At 39.2% G+C, this 26176-nt stretch overlaps 1 protein-coding gene across 8 annotated transcripts in view; it reads left to right on the top strand.

Moving 5' to 3' along the window:
- The window catches only part of KIAA1217 (KIAA1217 ortholog), a 356921-nt gene that overhangs the window by 179700 nt on the left and 151045 nt on the right, over positions 1-26176 (top strand). For all 8 annotated transcript variants that reach the window (XM_061996591.1, XM_061996584.1, XM_061996582.1 and 5 more), the window contains one exon: positions 2417-2703. In XM_061996591.1, coding sequence (XP_061852575.1) covers positions 2417-2703 — 287 coding nt within the window. The remainder of the gene's footprint in view (positions 1-2416; positions 2704-26176) is intronic.

Here is a 26176-nt window from a genome sequence, read left to right as displayed (position 1 = left end):
TATTTGATATGTCTCTTTATGTGCCAAATAATTAGCTTTTTCTTAAACTATTGAAAGGACTGAAGTGCAGAGTAGGGAAAGGCTTTGCATGAGAGAGATTTAGGGCCCAAAATACACATTCATGAGCCCTCAGTTGTGTTTGTCGCTGTAGGTTTACCTGCCTTCTTGAGGAAGTGCCTGCCACCAATTCAGTGATTGAAACTGCTGCTGTGACCATACTTTAAGGGTTTATACCAAATTGCTGCACTCAGTCACCCACGTTCACGCTGTCTCTCTCAAGCTCCAAGGAAGTCCCTTATTTATGTCTGCTGCCTTTCTTCCAACAACCTCAGGAATATAACCTCTCAGCTCTTGGTGTAACAAATTAAAGATGGTAAATTCCAGCCCACCCCATCCCACCTTTTTCCTCCAGTGTAAAATCCACTGAAAGGACTGCAGTTTTCAGAAACCATTTTGTCTGAGTGCATCTGGAGTAGCCACACTTACTTCTTGCAAGCAAAACTTTCATTTTTGACACTTTTCTCAATTAGGCTGAGTGTACCTGGCAGTCAGTGCTCCAGATTTTCAGTAATCAGGAAGGCTGGATGTTCTTTAATTGAGTTGTGCTTGGAAAAGTTGAGTGTGTGTGTGTGGACATACATGAGGCTGCTGCTCTGAAGGTTTCACCAGGATTGTGCTTCTACAAAGGTCTTAGAAGGTGCTGAAGAGATGGCATTTTGAATCTGTGAGAGTAAAACTTCTGCACAAACCAAACCTGTTTCTGAAGTCATGCCTGGATCTGTGCTCATTAAGGTGTGATGCCACCAGTCTGGGCTCCTGTGTCCACTCTGCTTTCGGGATAAGTTTCCATGAATACAAATGAGAGGGTGTCATTGATGTTTTGGAGCCCTTAAGCATCTTGGGAAAGTTAGAGAAATGTGCAAAGTCTTTGAGGACCTTCCAAGGCCTCTTGCTGTCGTGAAACACAAGGGAAGGGCTTCACCATGTGAACTGATGGAATATCACCCTGGTAGCAGCTCCACTGATGGAGGATTTACTGTGTTACCAGGGCTTGATGTTGCACGACACTTGGCAGGCAACTGACAACACACACCAGCAAGCTGAAAAATCCTCTGCATAAAATCCTGAGGCAAGTGGTAGGTGGGATGTCAAACTGACTGACTGAACCATAAAAAGAAGCGAGTAGGTGCCTGTTTCCAAACAGCAGTGCTGTATAAATGACAGCATGTGAAGAAAACAGTTGCTGGGAGGATAAAGGGCTCAGGGGCAAAAAGTGTCAGGCAGGGAAATAGACATATATAAAAAATATGTAAAGGAAGGAGTTTCCTGTTCCTGGGAAGATACTGTAAAGGGTTAACACTCACAGAAATGTCCAAGGCTGCAGGGCAAAGATGAGGAAGGCCACATCAGACTTGGAGAGGCCTTTTCAATGTTTCTGAGTTTTGTTGGGTTTTTTTTTCCCTTTGCTGACAAAGGAGTGAGGGATTTTTCAAAGGTATTAGGTAACAAGACTCCAGACAACACTTTTTCATACACCAGAGGGTTCATGTTGCACAGTTACCTGAAGATAAGCCAGCACTTACATAGCCTCCCTGTCTGCTTATCTCCTTACAAACATCATGGTCTTAAATTTTACAACTATAAAATCTACTTTATCTGAGGTTTGGTTGGTTTGGGTTTTTTTTTTTCCTTTTTATATTACACAAAACTTGCCTTTATTCTGTTTCTTAAGAAATGGTTTCTTGAAAAAGTGATGTAGTATTTTCCAGTCTCCTATCCTGAGACGTGTAAAATTCAAAGGAGATCTGTGAAATTTAAAACCAGACTACAGTCAGAAATAAGGGGGGAAAAAAGCCTCCAAAACCCTCTTATTATTTCATAGATGTTTCAGAGCATGTTGAAAATACACTGAAAAAAGATTGAGGATTAAAGATTGAGGATTTCAAATCTCCCTGTCAAAGGAATTTTATCAGTTGCTATCCTTAAGGATACTAGTTATGGGGCCATCAAGTGTACCAGAGCCTATTGAAGAAACTTGTTTCTCTTTGTGGAAAGCATCCTGTAGATCTTAAAGGTCAAGGAATAAGGGCCCTGTCAGTTCTTCTTTTCAAGTGACATAGTGGTAAAGATGATATAAAAGGAACATGTACTTTAATGATGCTCACTTTTCTGTGAGACAATATTGCAGCTGTGTGCTAAAAGTAAGTACTGTGCATAGCTTATATAAATTACCATTTCCAGGCCACTTCTTGCAACACGTCTATGCCTATTGAAGCAGAACATGCTATTGAACAATACCTGACTTTTAAAAGAGCCTAGCTTTCCTATTGATTGCTTTCTTATTAATGTGACTGTTGGGATTAAGTTCTTATGATATTCTACTTTGGGTTTTTTTTTTGTTTTGTTTGCTTTTCAGACCAGGCAAAAACCACTTTGCATGTAACATCACTAGATGATGCAGAATGTCTCCGATCTAAAGAGCTCGTTTCGACCCTGAACAGTCACGCTGCTTCTAATTCAAAGTCCACCCGCAACATCCCTCGAAGACATACAGTAGGTGGCCCTCGCAGTTCCAAAGAAATACTGGGAATGCAAACCTCGGAAATGGACAGGAAGAGAGAGGCATTTCTTGAGCATCTGAAACAGAAATATCCCCACCATGCTACAGCAATAATGGGACACCAAGAGAGACTGAGAGATCAGGTATGAAACTCAAATCCGTGTCTTGCTTTGTGTTAAACGGTCTTTATAATCTCTACAAAAGTTGAGTGTTGCCTCATTACAAAAGGTGAGAATGTAGCAAAGCATTAAACAGATATATATATTTTGTTTTAATGTAGCCTAAGATTTGGTTGCTCCCTTGAAATTCAAAGAAACAATAAGAAAAATGAAACTATTCAATATTACCTTGGAATTGTTTGTTGAAACTGACCTTTTTCTTAAGAGCTTTTCACCTTTTCTTTTAGAATATATGTGGAGAAGAGGATGAAGGTGAGACTCTTGATCTTAGTATATGGGTCTCCATCTACTTTTCACAGCTGAAGGGAAAAATATAGAACAGCTGTTAACTTCTGTTACACTTTCAGTATTGGCACCACTGCTCAGGAGAAAAGAAAATATGAGGAGTGTCTCTGTATGCTTTAGCTGACTCTGTTACCCTTTTGCTCGCTTTATTATTTTTGAGTCTTTTAATACAAACAGTATGGACTTATCCACAGGTATCTGCCTCCTCCAAGCTGTTTTCACATCCACATTGGTCTGTCAGCAGCGTACCTTAAGGTGGTTTGCTTCTTGCCTGCCTGCGATTGCTTTTTCAGCAGCAAAAGCTAGATGTAGGGTCAGAGGAGATGTGACACACTGATGTATTTCTCAGAGCAGGTGGAGACTGCTGTCGCGCCAAACTTCTCAATTCAGGGGATGCTGTGCAACGATCTCTTCACAGCCTAACTCTGGGCGATGGATGCAATGTTAATCTCTTCAGCTTTACAAACAGTCTACCTTCTAATCCTTAATTATGTTTTCTTTTTTAAATCAACTAGCAGAATTTGAAGTTCAGGCTCAAAAATCTCGTGCCCATTATTCCTGTTTAACAAATGATTGACAGCAAAGCTTTCATATTTTTTTTCTTAGTGTTTTCTAGGTATTTCAGCTTTAACAACAGATTAATTGTACATAAAGAATTCCCAGCCTCTTCTGAAGCTTTCCAAAGCTTTGGAGATCAAACTGTAGTTACAGGTTTGGAAAGACAGTCATTTGGTAACTCCCCCCTGTAATTTCTCTTTGACTATGGTCTCTAGAGATCCCAGGTGCTATCATTGCCTCAGAACACAACTGCTAGAATCCATATGTATGCAGATGAAATTGCTACAAGACTTTACCTCTAAAGACAATGATATATTCATTATTTTAAAACAGCTTCACTCCTTTCCTTTGAAACTCTTGATTTTTTTTTCTTCCCTCCCTACTTATCTCTTCCATGAACTTTGGTGACTGTGTGGAATGTGCTGGGTGGTGGATAAAGATAGCATACAAATTAAATAAAGGGGGTGGGAGGGGGGTGAAATCCAGAGATTAGATCTTTTGGAGTCATGTAAATATTTAGTTCCAGTGTTGCAGACACTGGAAACCGAGTTTGAACAGCCTACAGCATTGTGCCCTACACATTTTGTAATTTGAGCCTTTTCTGAAGGCAATAAATTACAGAAGGAATGCAGTAACTGTTCCTGCTATTTGTTTAAAATGTGTCATCCTTGCAAATTTATTGAGGGTAAAATTCATGTGAATGTCCTCTGCTTTTATTTTTTTTATGATTAGACATAAATATTGCATGTAATGAGTTTTAAAATTATTTTAAACCAAAATAACTCTAAAAATTACTATTAGAGCATCACACTGTCTTTCCTAGGATTGGGAAAGACTGAAGACCCCATCCAGCCAGCCTAACTGAAAAAAAAAAGGTGAACTGAGCAGAGACCACATTAAAAACATGCAGGAATAAGTTGACTATAAGAAATTTTGCTTAGCTGGAATGTAATGTATCAACAGTCTGGCTCATCAGATGCAGTAAGATTATTATGGTCATGGCATTGTATTTCAGAGGGATTTTTTTCCTTACCAAATGTGTCTGTGCACACACACATATATGTGTGTTGTCTGTGTGTGTGTGTACCTATGTATCCCTGTGTATCACTACATATAGGTATGTATATATATAAGCTACATGTCTGTGTGTATATATATGTGTGTGTATGTATAATGCATGTTTACTCAGCTGCTCCATGAATAAGACCATACTATAATTTTGCTTTGGAAGGTGTATTTGTGTTTAGCATTCATACTTCCTTCCCTCCTCCTCCCCCTCCCCTGTATATATGTTTGTATGTAGCAGTGGTATAGAAGACAAACTACATGCACATGTAGTAGGTATGTGTATTTGCATACATATATCACATACAAAGTCTGTAAGATATATGGGAAGACATGAATTAAAACGTCACAATTTATTCTCCAGGTTCCTTTCCTCCCTTCTTACTTCTCCAGCTACTCCAATATCTGAAAAGTGGCAATATGATCCATGGTGGGAATTTCCCCACTGTGGGAGATCTATCAAGGATAGTAGCTAATGCAACACCATTTTCTAGTCTCTATGTCAAATGTTGCAGCTGGGACATAAAACATCTCAATATTTACAGTCAGGAGATATTCCCTTGGATGTCACATAATTTGTCTTCCAGGTTGCTCTGAACCCTGTCAGGTCCATAACCAACAAAAATGGGTAAAAATATCGAGATTAGTAATTGTCTTTTTTTTTTCCCCTGTCTTCTCTTGTCTGTTTTAACCATCAGTATCTGAGTGTGGCAAAATGACCTCTGATTTGCAGATAATAAACTTCAGAAAAAAATATTTGATGTTTTTAGATCATACTGTAGCCCCACAACCTGCAAGGTCAGCTCTAAGTGTTGTCCATATCATCCACTATGTATTAGTGGTTTCCTCCAGGCCGTGTTTATTCAGACAAATCCCCCTCTGGATGTGCCTCCTGAGGACCGTTTTCTACCCTTGATAACCTGCCACAAATCAGAAGTACAATCATGGGCAGGTAAAATGCCAAAAGGGATTACTGATGGTTAACTAACATGGTGACCTGAAACCTCCCAGCTGTGCACACAGATCATCCCTACTCCGCCCTACGGGTTCCTTGCCCTGTTTGTGCTATCTTTTTCTGGAAAGGAAAGCTCACAGAGTCAGGGAGGCTGTTTTTATTTGCATGAGGGCCTTGGGATACTGCCACAAGGCAAATAATCTGCAGCTGAGCTGGTCTGTGTGGTGAGTTTGGGGTGTGAATTTGTAGCAGCTGTGGGGGTGTGGGCGTGCCATGCCTTGTGCACCCCAAAGTTCCCCAGGGGAATGCAGCACCCTGTGGCCACGGCTCTGCAATCCGTAGCCTGGTAGCATACCCTAATGCTGCAGGGTTTCCCCCTTGCAAGACAGCCCTGCAGCTGGGCACCAGACCTTCTTCCACCTGGAAGCCTGGAAAGCCAAGGAACAAGATCTTTTTTTATAGGTAATGTGAGTTTCTGCAGGAGCTTTGGATACCTTGTCTCTGCCAAGGCTGTCTCGTCTGTGTTAATGAAAGCAAGGCGCTAACGTAATCCCCCGGAAGGTTAGGAAGAAAAAAGAGGAAAGCAGGAGGAAAACAGTCTTGGTCTTCTGAAGTCTGAGATGGTGTGAATCATCTGCCGCTGACCTCATGGCAGGACCTGATAACCTGCTTAGGTGGGATTGACTCTGATCAGCAGAGCAGGAAAGAAAAGGAACAAGTGTAAAAGCTGGGCCAGCGGCTGCAGGGATGAAAAAAGTTAGCAATTAAGAGGTTAAAATGCTAACCTGGCCATGGGAGGGGGCTAGTCGCTGCTGTGAACCAGTTTTACAAGTCACCTCTCTAAAAAAAACCCAACCTTTCTGAGAGGCAGAGAACAAAAATGAATGTGTAGAAATTTTTCAGAGCTGGAGCTAAGTATGCCTTAAAAAAAATGAGCTGGAAGATGTTTACCCCAGCTTTCTTTTGTTGTTGTTTGACTGGGAGACATGGAAGCTTCAGAAGCAGCTCTGGTGTTTCAGCCTGTGCTCTGTGAAGAACAAATTTATTGGCAAACGAAATGAGATTTCTATCATTTAAAAAAAAAAAACACCCTTCCAAGGCTGAGTGCCTAAATGGTGGATGAAGGGTTTTTTTTGTTGTGTTCAGTTAGGTCTGAACATGACAGGTAACTCTGGCATCTGGGCAGGTGTGGTTAAGGTTACCATGGAGATCCATGATGTCATGCTTGATAGAGCATGTCAAGACAGCTAATCTAACCTGTAGATGTTCAAGAAGTCCCATAGGCCAGAACTAAGCTTTATGCAAATAACAAAGTTACTCTGAAAAAGGGTGAAAGAAAACACGGCTGAGCTATGGCGTGCGTTTTACCTGGCAACTTGAAAGGATTATTACAGGCTTCATCATAAATTAAAACTTTTGGAACTAAAAGAAGAGGATTTCAGACCGTCTCTGGCCTCACCTGAGGAATCTTACATTTCGGTAAATAAGCCTCTTTCTCTTTCTGCCTTCGCTGTAAAAAAATGCTTTTGAAATCGTGGAGTTTGCTTCACCACATTGTTCCTCCTGGCAGCAAAGCTGAGTCAATAAAGCAAGTTTTCTGGCATGGCATGTTCCCTTTCCTCTTTCAAAAATGAGGTCTTTATTGAATGAACTGAGAATTCGGAATTATTTGAAAGGCATTGTAATGTATTTTGTTGATTATATGAATCATGCTGCAAAAATGTCCTAGGTAGTGTTTTGGAAGAGAAACTAAGAATGGAGACACTATTTATTTGTAGATTATTGCCAGATGTCTCTCCTTTAACTGTTACAATAGAACCCTAGAATTACAACAGCATTTGTTCCAGGATTTAATATCTGCAAAAATAACAAAGGTCTTTATTTTAATGGATCATAATATCAGTGGGTCAAACTGACTTTGAGTGTGTGCTTTGAATGTGTGCTTTGATATCATAGGGTAATGCTGGGGCATTTCCTAATAGTTTTTTTTTTTCTTGGGTAAAAGTACATTAGTAAAGAGTAAACACCTTTGGAGGTAAAAGTCCAACAGCAGAAAGGCTACTGGGACTTTTGGGGTTTAGATATAAACAAAAGAGGATATTTCAGTCTCTCTGGAGAGAGAGCAAAATCCCTGGGTTCTTAGTTGCAGCCTCTTTTGTGCTTACATCAATCACAACAGATCAAGTAAACATCAGTAGATAAGGGATAGCCCCCCTGCCAGCACTGCTGCGATGTGATAACGGGAAAGCAGGTTTAGGGCTACAAAGTTGAGTTGATTCAAATCACTCAGGGTTTAGAATGGGTTAGGCTGAGGTTGGGAACGGGTGGGGCTTGCCGTAGTTAGTGTCTGAGCTTAAAAATGTGAAAAGACAAAAGTCTCAGGTTCTGCCCAAAGACACCTCAGAAATGTAGACTCGAGAGAGACTTCAATGTAAATCCTCAGTAGGATTTAGGGAATAAGGAGGCTGCAGAATGTGGTAAGCACATTATCTAATTCCAGGTGAAAAAACAGGATATATAGGTTTTCTGATGTTCTGCATTGCTTGATCAGGCAAGGTTAAATAAACATTTTCTTGGAACACGTATTGATTGTTAAAGTCAATGGATTGAAAGGAGTACAAAGTGAAGCAATCACTAACTACTTTTTTGCTCTTTTGCTTTTACTCCTAGTAAAAGCTCCTTTGCTTTTACTCCTAGTTACTTCTTGAAAATAAGCCAGTAATGAGAATATTTTAGAATGAATTTCAATGTAACCTTTCTCCCAAAGTCTGAGTATTTGCTATCTAGTATTTAGTACTGAAATATGTACACATGATAATGTGTCGAATTAACTAGAATGTTTTGCATGGATTACACTGTTGCTGGTTGATGCCATGGAATCGGATAGGGAGGAGTTGAGACACTGTTAATATTGTGTGAATACTTTCCTGGTCTGTACCAGTTTACAAAACAAAATAACAGAGTTAAAAATGATATTTGATTTAAAATGTCTATGAAGGATGTGATTTTAATCTGGATATATGTTGCTGCAGATTTTTCTGTTTGAGCAAACCCATTTTCTTGAGTTACTACTTGGTTCACATACTGCTGTATATTATATGTCATCAAAAATGCCTATTTTTATCTGCAAGGTCAGTGTCATATAGCTAGAATTTGCTGTTGTGTCAGCATAGGCTGTAGGTGTTTATTCAGGGGAAAAAAAAACCCTCAGAAGTTGTTTCTGGAGGTTTCTGTGAGTTCCATCCTCCTCTCTGCCGATGGGTTCTTCTCTGCTCAATTGAGACAACAGTTCCCCCTTCTCTCTGAATAGTCTTTGTAAGCCCAACAGAGCACGATGCTTGTTTGGGAAGGGGGGGCCCTCCACAGCATCCACACATGTCCTCTGTCTCATGTACCATTTGGTACAACAATTTATTGCTTTCCAGTGCCACTGTATGTTAATGGAAACTGCTCTTATTTACATTGTTAAAAGTAGCTATGAAAGTGAGTATATGAAACACGATTGCAAGCTTAAATCTCTACTGGATTCCAAGCCCTTAGCTTTTGTTTATGGAAGGAGGACATGAGATGACATGTTCATTTGTTTTGAACATTCTCTTTAGCCTTCAGATAATGCTGTGATTGCGAGATATTTATAAATAGCTTGATATATAAATGAACAAAGAGGTAATTCACTGGCAAAGTAAAGTGGATTTACTTTGTGTTCACTATAAGTAAAAATGTTGAGGAAGAAAATACTCCTAGGAGAATGTCTCAGTGCAAAGTCTGTCAGTTTTACTCTGTAGTTTAGAAAAGTGTTGAGGTACATATTAAACTACTAGCCCTAAGGTATCTCTGGGAGTAAGTGGAGTTTGGTTGGAGTGATAATACTTGCTTTGATAAACCTAAGTTTTTTCAGTTATATCTATCAGTTAAAACTAATAAAATACCTGTTATTTTGAAAAAGTAAACAAAAAAAAGTTGCAAAAAGGCTAATAAAGCAATTCCTTTTCTTTTTCCTTCCCTCCCCCCATGCAAACCACAACCAGCACAGTTACTTTACCTCAACAGGATTAGTAACTTTTCTTCTCTGGCAATGCCTCTCTGCATTTTAAATAGCACTTATTGTGTGTAACTCAGCAGTCTCAGGTAGCTGTTACATGCTTACCTTTGTTCATATGAATTTTGTATGTGTATTTTTCTAGTCAAATTCTATGACAAAGAAAAGTATTCTTAGAATCCTTTGTATTCAGCTGACAGAATAAATTCCTGGAGTAATCTTGTTTTGCTACTTACGGTTAGATCCAATATAGGATCTAGGACTTTGGTATCCCTTAAAGCATAATCCAGGCAGTTGCATTCAAGAGAGTTGGCTGTGGAAGCCTCTCCTGGTTATTGTAGTCACCTGTGATTCCTTAGGTTTCAGAGACTAAAGCTTTTCTGGTTAAAAATGTCCCAAAGCATTTCTAGAGATATTTTTGCATATGCTCAGTTTAGTCCTGGTGCTTTCTGCATTGCCTCTGTAAACTACCAAAAACTGCACTGGTGCAGTTGGCAGTGCCTCGTTTGGTGGATGGTTCGGTGTAGGATGAGCTCCTTCAGCAGTGGTGGAGAGGAGAGCCTGTGTCCTGTGCAGTGGCCTGGCAGTGCTGTGGCAGAGGCACCTCCTTCCTCCTCTGAACCTGTGCCTGATGCCCTACTTCTTCTGGGGGAGTGTTTAGGATAAGCAAACCTCACATTTTCCCTTTTGAAGCCAAGCCACTGGGCAATGACATATTCCAGGGTTCAGTCTCCGTAGCCTTGTTGTTAGCCCCTCAGGTCAGCTGCTGAATGAACCTCATCACAGGACTGCAGAATTGAGCTCCTCTTTTCACATTCTCCCTGCTCACGAGGATCTTGCACTCCTTTCTTCATGGCAGCAAAGTTTCATGAATCAGTGATGGAAAGAGTCTTTCCCCCATGTTGCTTTAGCCTGGTTATCAAGGTACTCTATCTGGAAATGAAGACGTAGCTGTAGAACCTCCTTCAGGCTTAGGCCATCAGAAGGCTAAATCTTCCCTTCCTTCTTTACTTATCCTGCAGAAGTAGATTGGTGTTTGAATGGTGCTTTGCCATTCCTTCCTTTTCTAACCCTACTTTTAAACCAAAGCACCTCAGGTTGCTGTGTGTCATGCCCAGCTTAGTGGTGAACAACATGGTAGATGTCCTCAGAGCACCATTGTAGATGGGGCTTGTCAGTGACTCCAAAGTTTATTTCAAGCCCTTTATTCATTTACAACAGCACAAAAAATTTGTGACAGAAGTGGAAATGAAGCCTTGATCTTCAGACATATTTGGCCATGCTGGTTTTGAGCAGTTGTTCTCTCTTGTCCATAGTTCTGGAGATATGTTACAGAAGGTTTGAGATTTGTTTGCTTGGCAGGTGAGGAGCATCACAGACAGGCAGAGGTCTTGGGTGAGGGCAACAGATTGTGCTAGTGGTAAAACTGAGGTTACAGTGTAGCTTCCCTGGTCATTGGTCAGGGGTTCCTCCTGTAGCCTGTGGTCAGCTTCGATGTTTATGAGTATTTGCTGTGCCTCAAGATCATTTTCCCAGAAATGGTTGTGAATGTGCTTGAACTCTTCTTTCAGTTGAATAGTTCTGTTAGGTTCCCGGTGGGAACATTTTTTTACTACTTGTCACTTGGGAGGGGAGCACATATTTGTCAGTCATTAACAAAGTAAATGCACCTCTAGACCACTGCTGCTGCATGACAGCATTTTTGAGTTGATTTTCTGACAAAGACAGATTGCAACAAAGCCATCTTGATTAACTGACTTTGTTTAACTGTAATCCTTGGGATTTCGATCTTTTTTGTGGACTCAGATAAAAAAACAAGAGTAAATAAGCAAATCACTTATGAACATATATTCCAGTTTCCTTCCTCTTCTAATGAGTTGAGTGCACCAGGAGAAATGGTGCTATTGTGAAAATTGCAGCCAACACCTGTGACTCTGACAGCAGCCTCTGAGATGTATGTTTTTAATGTTCATCCAGTCATGATAATTGAACCAGTTCAGTAAATCCAGAATCTGGTGGTATTGTGTTTTTTATCAACACATCAAACCAATGCAGGGAGTTTTAGTTGACTTGAATTATTTTGAAAGCTTCTTTCTGGGGCTTCTGGGGTTTTTTGTCATTAATTAGTACCTCTTGTATAACTGCATTTTGTGTAGTCCTTTGTGTTTTGGATTGTAGTGATTCCATTTATTCACTAGGAGATTGCTGCCGCAGTAAAAATATTGAGCATTGTCACTTGTTTAAATTTAGAAAAGGTTTTCACTGGCTGATTAATACACTGCCATAGGTCCTCATCACTTAAAAAACCCAAAGAACCTATCCAAAATAACCCTAAAAATCTAAATTGGTTGTTGAATAAGCTATTCTTGTAGGTCACGTCTGAAATCCAGAAAGACTAATAGTACGTTTTTCAGCATGGCTTCTACCATGTGTTCTTAAGGAGGTTCTCACAGCGTCTCGGGAGGTGAATGTTGGATAGTCAACCATGTACATCATGTATGGTCTAATCTTTAGTAATTACAGAGTATTTTGTCTCTCATCTTGAGATTGAATCTATCTTCCAAAATTACGTTAGTTGTGAGGCTGGATCTTCTTGATAACTACATGAATGTCCAGTTCTGTTTTGGCTTGCTAAATTCTGGACTATGTAATGTCTCATGACTGTAAATTCCAGAGCTCAGCAAAATTTTTCAGCGTCTAATGAATTTACATTTCTTACTTCTACATTTAACTGACTATCTCCACGTTCTTTCATTGATTTAATTCAAAACAGAAAAACTATTTGTAATTTAATTTCAGTCAGAGATAAGTATTTTTTTCAGTCAGGAGGGAGATATCTGCCTTCCAAGGAAGGGGGAAGGCAGTCAGAGGAAGAAGTTAACAGTGAAAAACCAAAGAGTTAAAAAAATTTCTGTATTTGAAAGAGTTTGAGTCTGATTTTGAGTTTTACATGATATATCCACTTCCAGATACACTTACTGCCAGATGAATAAGCAGAGACTTTTCCAATTTGCACCTATTTTGTGGATATGTGGGTGTCTGAAGTCTGGAAATAGACCTGCTGTCAATGTGTATGCATTAACATTGGGCTTTCTTCCACTGTGCTTTGAAGCATAATTTAAGCTGCATTTATTCATTTGTAGCCTTATTTTTAGTAACACAAAATATCATACATCAGACTGTTGTAATTAGACTCACAGAAGGAACAAATATTTGACTTTGATTAGAATAAGCAGGAAGAGATGTCACTTATTTCCCATTGGCTGAATAAATAAATAATGGTACAACATTAGTTAGTTTAAATAATAGTAAATATTTTTTTTTAAGGAAGCATTATTTTCTTTTAATTTCTTATTTAGCCACATAACATAAAAGCTTCCATTAAAAATATGTACCTGAAAAGTTAGGACATTTATAAAATTTCATGTAGATCCTGAAAACATATTTTCTTTCTTTTTTTACAGATTTACAGGTTTTATGTTTTCCTAAAAGTCTAAAAAAACCCTACACTCTCCAAAACTTCACAGGTGTTGTAGTCTTAATTTCTCTCATGTTATGCATATGATGCATTCTTTATTTTTTAAAAAGCTACTTCATGTTAAAATTGTTTAATAGCTTTGCATTAGAAAGACAACTTTATGTCACAGAGTCATAGACAAGATGATTTTATGTCAACATCTGCTACTCCTGGGTATGGGATAACCTTGACTTCCTCTGTTTTTAGACTAGAATTACTGTGGTATTGCGGGTACCATGATTTGTCAGGAACTGCTGGCTGTATTTTGGCTTTTTTAGTGAGGATTACTATTGCTTTAATTGATTTTCAGCTGCTAATCCAAGCTGCCATCTTTTTGACTAAAACTAAATAAAGTGTTGGGGGTATAGTCCGGATGGTGCCTTGTGGCACGTTCCTATGTGGATGAGCAAGGCCAAGAAGGATTTCTGCACTCCACAGCCCAGGAACTCTCTTTTGTTTTACCACAGGCAATTAGTATGGTGTCTGTTGATGGAGAATTTAAATGAAAACATGTGATAGAAAGAGCATCAAAAACTTTCTGGGAATCGATGTAGAACTTCTCCCTTCTGAATGTCGCACAGGGGTGGGGTGGGATGGAGCGAGGATGCACAGATCAGAAGATGTTTTTCTTGGCCTTCATGGCACTGGTATTGATGTCAATAAAAATGTTCCTGCTGACTGGAGTACAGTTGGCTCAACCCCTTAGCAGGTTGACTGACCGATGTGCTCTTCCTCTGCTATCAGATGCAAGCATTAAATTTCTGTCTCGTACTTCCATTCTGTTTTATTTTTACCGAGCGTTCTCTGCACTGGAGGCCTTCCCTGTGGGCAGGTCTTGCAGGCACCTGCTGCTGCTCCACAGGCTCCCTCAAACCCAGCAGCTGATGGGCACTGCTGTGAAGGCAGGGCTCCTGGCCACAGCTTTCTAATCCAGACCAGAACAACTGGGTTAATCCCATACTGAGCCTGGGACTCTGCTGCAAATGGGAGTCAGGTTTCTTCCTGAGGCCAATGAATAGCTTTCAGTACTGCAGGACCATTGCAGAGGTTGTGTATGATACTTGGTTGTTGCTGTAGCCTTATTCCAGAAGAGATTTCACCATAAAATTAACTATTTGTATTACTTTCTACTTTTTGCACATGTCTCTCTACTGTGCACATTTCGCCCTCTTCATCGCTAAATTGTGACCTCCTTTGTCTTGGGTATTAATCCTCTCACAAAAGGGTAATTCTAGCCTATGTGCAAATGTGTATTTGTTCAATCCCCACCCGTATGCAAGCATGCAACCATGAGAAACCAGTATTTTTCTATACATGAGTCATTCTAATACCCGGATGTGTAACAAAATTTCACATCGGATGAGGCTTTGCTGCATATGCACACCTATAGGGTATCTGCACCAGGAGGAAGGGGGACTCGTGCTGCTCCTGCTTCTGTGCTGCATGCTGGCAGCAATCTGCTGCTGAGGGTATGGATTTTGAGGAGGAAGTAACCACTCATGCTCCCATGGCACAGTCAAGAAGAAAAAAGAGAATGTCAACTCTTTGCTGCTCCTCTGGTGCCTCTTCAGCAAGCCAGGTATAACTCTGATGAAGAGCCAGGGCTTTGCTCTGTGGGGCTTCTGTAAGAGTTAGTGGAAGTTTTTGGATAGATAATTATTTTTCAAGACTGTTCCCTGTAGGAAGGAACTCCAGACTGTGGAGTAACTGCTACTGTGGGGGCCTCATCTATATTAAAGGGTTGGAGAACAGTAGACTTCATCTCTGAAGATACTTGGATAGTGAAGATGAGTGAGCTACTTTTTTTCCCCTATGTCTTCTGCTGTAATAGTTTGAGTTTGAGATGTCTTTTTTTCTTCATGCTATGACAGCAGGTATTGTTTTGTTTTAAAGAAACTGTGAGCTCACAAGCTCAGTCTTGTTTCTGCATGACTTAAACCTATCGCAGAGATGTTCTTTTGCCAAGAATAGTTCCACCTATAATAAAGACATTTCTTTGTGACTGTGTTAGATAGGCAAAGCCAGCTTGGAATTTAGGGAAACTTTCAATGATTTATAAAAGAAGAACTGAGGAAAATTAAAGGAAAAAAAAATCACAAGTAATCAAACAGGTACTTCTGAGAGGCTTTTCATGTTGGATTGGGTTTTCTAAAATGTATTCTTGTGGATTTCTCACAATACCTATTAGTGATGTATATTATTAGAGAGAGAGGGCTGGGCTTTTTGTGATATATCACAGCTGTGTGATTTTAGTTGTAGAAACTGGGACAAACAATTCTGAGTTGATACCAAAAAGATTTTCTGTTTAAGGTGAGCGCTTTTGTGAAGAATGTTTTTCCTAAGGAGACATATAACCTTTGAGATTAGATTTACTAGCTATGTAGCATTTTAAACACACCAGACTAAAACTAATGTGAGGCAAAACCTACAGATGTATTGAGTCGCCTGGCAAAACAAGGGCAGCTTAGATAACCATTCAGTAGCTTATTGTGGTAAGATAAACCAGGAATTCTAGGTATTTTCTACAATAAAAGAACTTATGTGTTCTTTTGATCTGTACTTTCTGCTGCTGCTTGTCAGACTTCCCTAGATACTGCCAAAATGTCTATGCTTTTGTCATTGTCTTTCTCCTTTTTTAATTTTAGAAACACCCTATTAGACTTTGAGGGCAGAATAGCTTTTCTAACTTCTAACTTCCTCTAAAAAAAGCAGTCAGACAAAAGTTATCAAGCCTTTCAAGTGAGGTTTGTCTAGCCACTGCTGCTTTGTTTTTGGCTTATCTTCCCTGTGGTTTGAAAACTTTCTTGAATGTCTGGGTTCTGTGATCTTTCAGAGGCCTTTTAAAATGCAGTCATTTCAAAATGTTCACTCTGCCTTTAGATAGTTTCAGTGGAGACAAGAGTGATGATCTGGTTTTACTTACCTAAATATATGGCAAGGACGTGTGTTTGGAAACATAAGCTTATATACTCTTTGACTGGTCGTTTAATGAAAACAGCCAGCCTGACTTAATATTGATAACTCTAACAACTCACAAAATCACCTGCATTTGTTCACCCAAATTCAGCAAAGTAACTGAGTCTGGTGGCATCTTGTTGCAATATGCAGATTTAAGATATTTTACCTGAAATCTAAGAGGGAGGAAAAGTGGGATAAGAGTTATAAGGGGAAGAAACACCTTTGATTAACCATGGAAAATGTTTTTGCCTTGAGTTCTAGGTATGTTGTACTTCAGAGCAGAGTTGTTAAAATCCTTTTGAAAACTGATGATCAGTGCAGACTGCAGGGTTTACAATATATTGTGATACTGTGCTCAGTGGAAACACGTAGTTTGTACTTTATGTGACTAGGCTGCCTTGGTTCACAAGTAAAGGGAGGATTTCCAATTTTCTTGTTAATAACAGACAGGTAAGCAGTCATAACCATAGCTCTGCTGTTTGATAATTTGAAAGTTCAGGCACCAAGAAGCGTTGCAAAGAAACAAATCTGCCCACAACCCATGCAATATCGCTTATCTCTCCTGTCACTTTGTTCTCATCTGAGAGAATCAACCAGTTGTTTCTCATCTAAGCCCCTGCTTCAGGCACACATTAGGCACGATGCTCAAATATCTCTCATGGAAGGGAAGTTGGCTGTTAGAAGTGTAATAAAGGCACCATTTTTCCCCCCACTGCCTTTCCTGAAAGCTCCATGTAAATACATTACAAGGCAAATGGTGTGTAATAACCAAGTTTTTCCTATTAAAAGTTCTCAATAAGTAGGAAAATATGAACATCAAACTGGCTTCCCCATCCCAGGAGGATGATTGGGTTAACTGCTGTTCATTGTAGATGATTTCAAAAGCATTTGATTAAATGATTATTACAAGTGCTGTTTTCCAGCAGTACTTTTTGACTGATAATATGATTGCATCTTACTTCTTGAGTCCAAAGTGCATTGATCAAAGGAAAAGTGATGATGGGATCTGGAGATGTGGGAGTTGTGCTTCTTTTCCTCAGCCTAATCCAAAAAGATACAACTGAAACAAGTTAATAATTCATCATATTGGGAAATTTCTTAAATAAATACTGTACTAGAAGCTCTGTTTCACTTGAAGGAGAACAGCTACCATACTTTTGCTTAAAAGGCAGGGAGATACTCCTTTGTATCAGTAGAGCTATTTTTTTCCTGCTAGGTTGAGCTACTCAGAAAGAGTAAGGAATAAGATCATGGGCCACATATCAGGGCCTTTTCCCTCCTTTTTCATAATTAACAGTCTGAGAGTCAACAGGACAAAACCTATATTTGTTTCCGAGGCTGTGCTGCTTCACATGAAAGCGGTGCAGTCTTAACCTGAGCAGATTTATACAATTTGAATTAATCCAAGCATTAAGAACAAGGTCATTGTTTAAAGATTTGCAGATACTGTTTCACAGGCCAAGAAACTTCTCAGTGTTTTTTTCAGACACAGCATTAGATAAAATTAAAGCAAACCATGCTTCAGTTGTTTTGCTTTTTGTTTCTTCCACGGGGTATTTTTTTGTCTTCCCTCCTGCATTACAGACTGCCAGAAATTATTAGTAGAGTCCGGTGACCTTTACAGAAAGACTAGTTGTAGGAAGTGCTCAGGGAATCTCTCTCTTGATAGCTGGAGAAGGTTATTGTAGCATCCAGGAAATTATCTGAAAGATGAAATATCAAAATTCCTCCCAACCTCAACCCCTTGTAGAGGAGCCAGAAGTGTATTAGCCTCCAGCATGACTCTACCAGACCAGTGGAACAGGTCATCTGACATGATTTTAGTGCTGGGAAATAGCTGGTCAGAATACCAACATAGTTTCTGCTCCTCCTGGAAAACTGAAGTCAAGAATGTGATTTACCTGCAGATACAAACAGGGGAAGGCCATCATCTGGATATTTCTCCACAGAGGTTTTAAGGAGAATACTCAGGATGCCTCAAGACTTCCTGCCTCTTGAGATTAGCAGAGGGAGAAGTAGGTGACAATTAACATTTGAAGAAATCCATGATTGCTCCAAAGGTGGGTAATAAAGTGCTCTCCTGGTTTGGAAACTAGATATATTTGGTTGCTCAACCTTATTTTATATTTTTTGTTATCTGGTGGTGAAGTGAGTTCTGGGAGGAAATAATGAATTAAGCTAGAAGTTTAAATTTTCCATAGAGAAGAATGTTAAACTTTGTCACTGTTGTTGGGAATATGTTAAAATATGTTAAAAGGAAGCTTTTTACTGGGATCCTGATTTGGTGATTTTTACAAAGCAAATTACAAATAAAACAGGTGAGGAAAGAGTTTAGTCAGATGTGTAAACGTATCCATTGGGCTGAGAGATAAAGCCAGAGGAAATGAACTGTCAGACCCAAGTAATCAACTCAGAGATGGTGCACAAACAAGTGTATGCTCTGCACATGGTTTCTGCATGGCTGAATCTACTGCTGGTGGTGCAGAAGCATTTAACTGCCTGCAGACTGACTTCTTGTGCAAAGAGTAGAGTCAGTTCCTGATTGTCAGGATGGTGTAAATATATGATGCATCTGAGATAAGTGTTCAATAGACTGCAATACTATGTGGGCCAGACTTTTCACACATAAGAGCTTAAAAAAAGATAACGAGTTGGTATTGAGACAACTGGCAGTGGCATGACAAACCTAAAACACCAAATGACTTCGTAAACCTTCACCTTAGCTTTTGAAAACTTCAATGGAAAATTAGTAAACTGCATTTTAGCAAGTGTGTAATCATATGTCATAGTAAAGCCTAAGTTGGAAAGGACCTCTAAACAGAATCTGAACTGCTGTAGAATGCAGAAACTTAGGTTATCCACATCCTGCCAAGCTGAGTCTTGAATATTGCCAGTGAAGGCTCCTTCACTTCCACCACTTCTCCAGGTGAAATTTCCAGAAACAGAGTAAGATGTAGCCTAGAAAATGGTAAGTCTGGAAGGAATGTAAAGATCTTTTGAACAGCAAGTTTACAAAAGTTCATAGTGCAATGCTATCGTAAAAGGAGGAGTTATTTTCCAGGAAGACAGTGATTAGGACTCAAGAATAGCCTTACCTCTGGATAAGTACCGTGATAAGAGTGTGTGCTGTAGATTCACGCTCAACATTGTTGAAAGGATGTTGAGCCATAGAAATGTTGCAGAAGAAAGTCACTCAAAATGGTTTGAGAGCTGGTTAAACTATTTCTTTCTGAGAACCACGATTTTTTAGTGACTTTATCAACATGGAGAGCCTTCTTAATTAAGAAATGTAAGTCTCTTGAGTCAAGAGAAAATGTACTGGGCTTATATTGGTTCTTTAGAACAGCTGTGAATATCGTAACATGAACTAAATGTTGAGTTGCTGAGTCTACAGCTGTAGAGTTGGGCAGAATCAAATGACGAGTAACGCACATTTTTCACAGTAGAAATCATTCATTATTCTGACAAATTATCAAGGGAAGCAAGAGGTTCTTCATCTCTCTAAATCTTCAAACTATGACAGGTTGCTTTTCTAGCTGATATGCTTTAGTCAAACAAAAGTTACTGATGAATAGGGCTAACTGGAAGAGATTTATTTGCTGCTCTTTGGCCTTGGTTATGCAACTGAGGCTCTTGGCTATTCATACAATTTTATTATTTCAAGCACTGCTCATAAGGAGCTGAGTTTGTCTCAAGTGCTTTTGAATATAGCACTGTAACAACAATGAACTATTTAATTCATTTAAAAATGCTTTAGCATTCAGAAATTTAGGTTACTTGAAAATCTAAGATACAAATAAGGCTTGTAAGGGAAATATTAAAAAGAATCAGAGTGAATGGAAGTAGGATGGAGTTAGGTACACAGAATTAAATATTTATAATTAGAATATGTATTTTCTTGATATCTCAGTCAGGGTACCAATATATAGCTATCATAAACAAGCACAAGAAAGACCTGAGTGATCACTGCCTCAGAAATGTCCCAGAGGAATTTTCTACTTTGAATAAAACTCTGAATTTCTCCTCAGCTATACCTTGGGAAAATTCTTGCTTACCTCATTAAAAGTTTGGTAGTGTTATTGATCTCAGGGTTGATCCACACTGAAATTGTTACTTTGTAAGGTACCACCAAAGCCCCCCATTGCTTTGTGCACTGTCACTTGCAAGTAATGGATCTGGTTACAGTGAATGTTTATGAACACAGATGAAACTACAATACACCTTAAAGCCATGAAGAAATAATCCAGAATGAAATTACTTTGGGGCACAGTGAGATAAAGAAGGGACAAAAAACCCCCTTCACTGGAGCAGTGTTCAATAATGCATAGAAGTGTACCTGAAAATGGGAGATTGCACCATGTTGCCAGTTATTTGCCAATGCAGCAGAATGAGAAATGGGATTCTGTCTGGAGGAAGAAGGTGACAGGACTCAGAATGAGTTTTTGGAGAGAGAATGAGAATGAAGTGACATGATCTGAGAATGAGAAACTTCTGTTAGGACATGGGCCAGAAACTAGAAAGGGCAAATACTGTGTTTTCTAGAGTAATATGTGAAATCACTAAGCAGAAAATAATTCTTGATATGTTCTTATAGCAGTTTGTGAAAAGAAGGGAGGAAAGCACTGTATTGTATATGTAGTGTTAGAGACTTGAGGCACAGCATGGGATCTTGCTGAAAGGCATAGACAAGGGGTTAACTCCTGCTGTGCTGCAGAGCTGGTTGTGGCAGGAGAGGAGCATTGTGAACCCAGTGACTGAGGCTGCTGCTGCACAAAGTTCTTGGTGCTGAGGAGCTTAATTCTACTATCTGGGAATGATGCCCTGAAAAATGTATGAGTCTGTGTGTCTGTGATTGGGGAAATTAGGCTTTAATTTAGTTGTGTGTAGCCCAGCTAGAGGTAGGTGTGGGGATCATCCCTATATGGATAGTTTGGGATTTGGACTAGTGGTTCCAGAGACCATTTGAACTGCCTTTACTTTCAAATACGTTTACATGTAGATATATAATTTTCTTGTAAAACTTGCTTTTTTCAAACCATTCAGTAAAAATGAAAGTTTTTGTGATTTGCTCATTTCCAATCAAGTGAGGGATAGTTTGGTAGTATTGTCAGTTGTAAAGTTACTATCCAGGTCTGCTTTCTTTCTGTAACGCCTGTTTCTCCTTTCCTCATAGATCTTGTTTCTAGTTTGAGCAAAGCCAAATTTGCAATAGAAGCTGATAGTAGCCTAATTTTTTTTAAAGAAAAAACAAAGCCAAACCAAAACTTGTCTCTATCCAGTTGATACTTTGTATAGTCTAGACAGCCAGTGTTCATAAATATCCTATTATTGCATTAAACCATAGTAAGCTTGACAATAAGAAGCACAAGAACTAAATTTTCCTCATGCCTCACTGGTGAATGTTCCAAGTTTGTGTGGGTGACTCTACAGAGGTTTGCAATCTTACTGTCAGCTGCATTGGCTCTGCAAAATAAGCAGAGAAGTTCCTCTCCAGGCTCTTATGCTGTTGTTTAAATGCAGAGGAGATTAATTGGTTTTTTTAAGAAAAACCCTAGTTACCAAGAATTTAGTCATTTTCCTGTTTTGGTTTTTTTTTTTTTTTTCTCCGAAATTAAAGCCTGAATCAGTCAATTAATTAAGAGCAAAAATGAATCTCAACTTTGTCCCAGCCTCAGCATGTACCCTTTTTTTAGCTTAATATGGGACTTCCTGGGTTTGGAAGCTGAAACGCTCTGAAGAAATTTTCTTCTCTACCAAAAGCAAGAATACTGGAATGCTTTGGAAGTGCATCTTTCCATGAGGAGTACCTACTTTAATATATAGACCATTCAAACTTGGATCAGTTTTATATGAAAAATCCACTACATTTTGAAAGATGAGTCAAAGTCTAAGGCTGTGAACACAAGAGTTCATTTACTAACATAGTAAATAATTTGTTACAAAAAGTCTCTTAAGCTCTCCTACTGAAATGCCATCCCTTAGGCCCTCCTAAAAAGCACCTTTGAAGGGAAATTTTCTGAAGGATAAAAGTTGTTTTCTAGGTAATTGTGATCTAAAACATTTCTTTGTACCAACAGTATGTCAAATTCCCCATAACATTCATTTCAACCAGTGGTTCTGCCCTTTTAAAAGGAATGAATGCTTTGTTATATAAAACAGTAGTCTAATGTGCATGCCAGTTTGTATTAAAAGTGTTTTAACGCTCTGTCTGACATGGAATTAATAATTTAAAGGAAAACAAAGCATCCAGAGAAAATGCTAATGAGTCCAATGTACAGTTGCTGTTTATTAGAGATCTTGGTAGAGGTGAGCATTATTTGGCACAGGCTTTTTAAGTTTTGCTAACAAATACAACACATCTGTAGGGCGTGGATGATAGAGACAACCAATGAATTACTCCAAAAGAAAATACCCCCCAACACCAAAATGCACCCTGCCTGCAGTCAGGAGTTTCCCTTTATGTGCTTTTCCTGAGTTTGGGTCTTGTTCTCTATGAATTCTCCATGCTGTGTTCAGAGCTTTGTGGCTGATGAGAAACTTGATTCTGATGTTTTATGCTGCTTGAACTGGGTCGTCATCATTTCTGCCTGCAGTTCTCAAGATGTCCATTGGTAGAGACTTATCAGTGTGAATAACAGTAAGCCTATGAAAGTACTTTGAAATGATATATTAACCAACATTAGACAAAGGTGCTGAGATTGTAAAGCTCTTTGAAAAGTATTCTGGAGTGTGAAATCGTGTTTTCTTTTCCCCCTGTCGCCTTGACTCTGCTGTTGTTATAACACAATCTCACTAATCACCTTTTCTGCAATACCCACCCTATGCTTTGTTCCACCATGTGGTGAAGCATCACTATCATCATCTCTGGAGGCTTCTGATCATTTCTCCATGGTCTAAAAGGATCAGCTCAGAGCATGGTGCACCATTTCTTTCCAGGACCTCTGCTTGGTTTGCATGGCTCTCTCCTGCCATGGAGCACTGAAGTGAGGCCAACATTTGAATGCATGCTACCAAATTTTTCTCTGAAATGCAAGCACGTTGTATATTTGAATTTACACAGTTTCATTTCTGCATAGAAATTGAATTTCTATTGCCTTGATGCAATTTTCAAAGGATGGCTGCCTCCCCTTGCTGTGATGAGGCAGGAGAGCCCAGGAACATGGAGGAATGCTTATGAGAGTGCAGATGAGCCTGGTAAAGTGTCCAGGGGCAGACCATGGACCTGTGTCACCAGCTGAGTGCAGCTGGGCAGCAGCAACTTTCATCACCCCTCTTCTATCCTGTGCTGGCAGCCAGAGTTGATGGTATTGCTGTGTGACCTTTCCCAGGGGAAAACTTTCTCCCATGACATATTTGTGGAAGTGCTGTGTTCAGGCTTGGAGAGGAAAGGAATTTTACTCTCTGTTTATGCTGAACATATTTATAGTTGCTTCCAGTGAAACATTTTGTACAGGATAATGCTCTTTGGATAATAAGATGCGGACATCAGAGTTCACAGCACTTTATAGTTCATGTAATTCTTTTAAATACTGAAAATGCTACTTAAAGGAATGTCTGTGTGCTGTTGTGTTGCAAGAGTAGAACAATAGCACATTTTACTTGAGGCTTTGAAAATATTTTCCTCTTTCTAATAAGATTGAAATAACTTTCCAGCCATTTGCCTGGAAAGTTGGCAAGAGTCTGAAGAGCAGAGTTTTGCTACTCAAGTTAACTTATGTGATCATGTTTATACCTGAATGGAGAAACATTTATTTACTAAACTGTGCAGGAAGAAGTTTCAACTGTGGGAAAACAAATCTTAGAATGCATTTACTTTTAATTGGTTTTTTTTCACTGAAAGTTGAGGAAATTCATAGTCCTGCATTAAAATTAACATCAAAATGTCACTTGGTATCTTCAAAAAAAAGCTAAGGCATGTTCCACTGCAGCTATAACTAGTGGAGTATTTTACAGAGATCTGTATTATCATATGTAGGGGTTGGACTAGATGATCTTTTAAAGTCCCTTCTTAAACCTTAAGATTCTGTGATATGTGGTATTTGTTTATAATGAAAGCAGCTGCCATTTTAGAAAAACAAAACCAAATATTAAGATCCATTTTCTACCTTCATTTGCAGTTCACATATAACCAAAAGCTAGGGATTTGAGTTGCATGAAAATCACAGAGAGCTGGACATTGTCACACATGTATTTTAATAGCATTTTTATGTTCCTTAAAAATAGTTACCAGCTTTATATTCAGTTTTAAATATGTAGGAACAGTAACATCTATTAGAGATACTATCTGAAGCTTTGTGAAGTAAGTTAGTACTCATTCAGCTGATGAGCCATGGTATAGATGCTTTCTCTGCAAAAAAAAAAGGTAAAATAGAACAAAATCTAATCCAGGTAGAACTGAGCCAAAGGTGGATATTCAGGACTGTGAGCACAAGGATGCATTTGGATGGGAAGAAGGATGTCCACTGGCCAGCTTCAAATGCTCTTCTGTAGGAAAGAATTTTTGTCTTAGCTCTTCATCCAAGATCAGTTGGTAACTTTTGAAAGTGTGTACAGGAACGTTTGTGCAGTGAGGGTTAAGGGCACTGTCCAAGCTGCCTTCCCAACACACCCTTGTGAGCAAAGCATCTCAGGTGGGATTTTGACTCATTCCTCAGACAATGCAGATAAGCCGTGAGCCATAACTAGATGACAGGAGTTTCTACAGTGGAAAGAAATTGCCAGGTGGTTTAAAGCCATTATGTCCAACTCTATCTAATTTCCTTGTTGTGGTACTGTAGGATGAGGTGGAGGGGTCGTGGCCAGTGCTGTCACTCTCTGGTGGTCTGTGGCTGCTGGCAGCTTTCTGGGGACAAGAAGACCTTAGAAAGCCCACAAGCTGCTCACAGTTAGACCAAGGATGTCCAGAGTTTATTACAGGATGTAATTACTTTTTCACTCAGCTCTCTAAATTCAGACAAATATGTGGTTCATATAAATTGGGTCATGATAATTCAAAAATAACTAATGAGGCAGGGTAGCTAAATTTGACAGGCACACAAATGAAGTGGAATGAGAACAGTATAAAAGCCTCAGAACTGAATATCCTTCAGGATTTCTACTGCAAGCAGAAAAAAGGACAGGATGATTTTACTTTTTTAGTGAAAAACAGTAAATAAGACAGATAGGAGCCATCTCAGACTGTTGTCTTCCTAATATGAAGTACTAAAGGATATTTTTTCTGGTTTTCATTTTGAACGTGGGGGTGGAGATAGATTAATGGGATTTGGTTTAGCCTCCAGTTTTTACGTGTCTTGCACTTGAAATCATTGTTTTTCTCCTCCTTTATGCCAGATGTTACACTTTGGAGAATAATTTCTTAGTATTTTCCAAGCTCAATGAACTGCCTTGTATTTTAATGATATTGGTTAGGAAATGTACCAGTTCATAACCAATGCTGTACCTAAGGCTGTTTGTAGGATGCAGTATGGGATCTGTCACAACTGAAATGGCATCACAACTGAAATATTTCTAAGCATATTTTTTTTGCCTTTTATAGTGATGTCTTAGTGAAATAGGAAAAACTTCCTGATGGTTTTCTTTTGTCTTCTCTTTGTGGACAGAGTGTAGCACTAGACATTTTTCTGAAACTCTCAGTTCCAGCAAACTAATTGTGATAGATCATTTACTATTACTCACTCCATTACACTTTTTCCTTTGTTTGGCAACATGTTTCTCTGCTTGCTTCTTTTACTTCCTTTCATGTACCCGTTAAGCCCTGAACAAGCTGCTTGAATAAGTTTGTCCCTTAAGATTTTCTGCCTTTAAATCCCTCTTGCCGACTGGCACATTCCTCCGTGAGGTCTGTGCATCCCATGGCATCTGAGTGGACTAACACAGTGCAGCTGCATGACTACTTAGCACAAGCAATTTTGCTAATTAATAGAGGCTTCCCTTGGGGAGTGGAACCTACAATTCAGTACTCACCCTGAAGGAGTTATCTAAAACGGATCAGATGACACGTATCTTAAAAATACCCTCTGATTTTTAAGGGAACTCAGAATGACAACTTCAGCTGTGGGGA

The sequence above is a fragment of the Colius striatus genome, chromosome 5 (assembly GCF_028858725.1).
Source record: "Colius striatus isolate bColStr4 chromosome 5, bColStr4.1.hap1, whole genome shotgun sequence".
Taxonomy (NCBI): Eukaryota; Metazoa; Chordata; class Aves; order Coliiformes; family Coliidae; genus Colius; species Colius striatus.
Note: the sequence above shows the minus strand (reverse complement) of the source record. Positions and strands in the feature narration are given on the sequence as shown.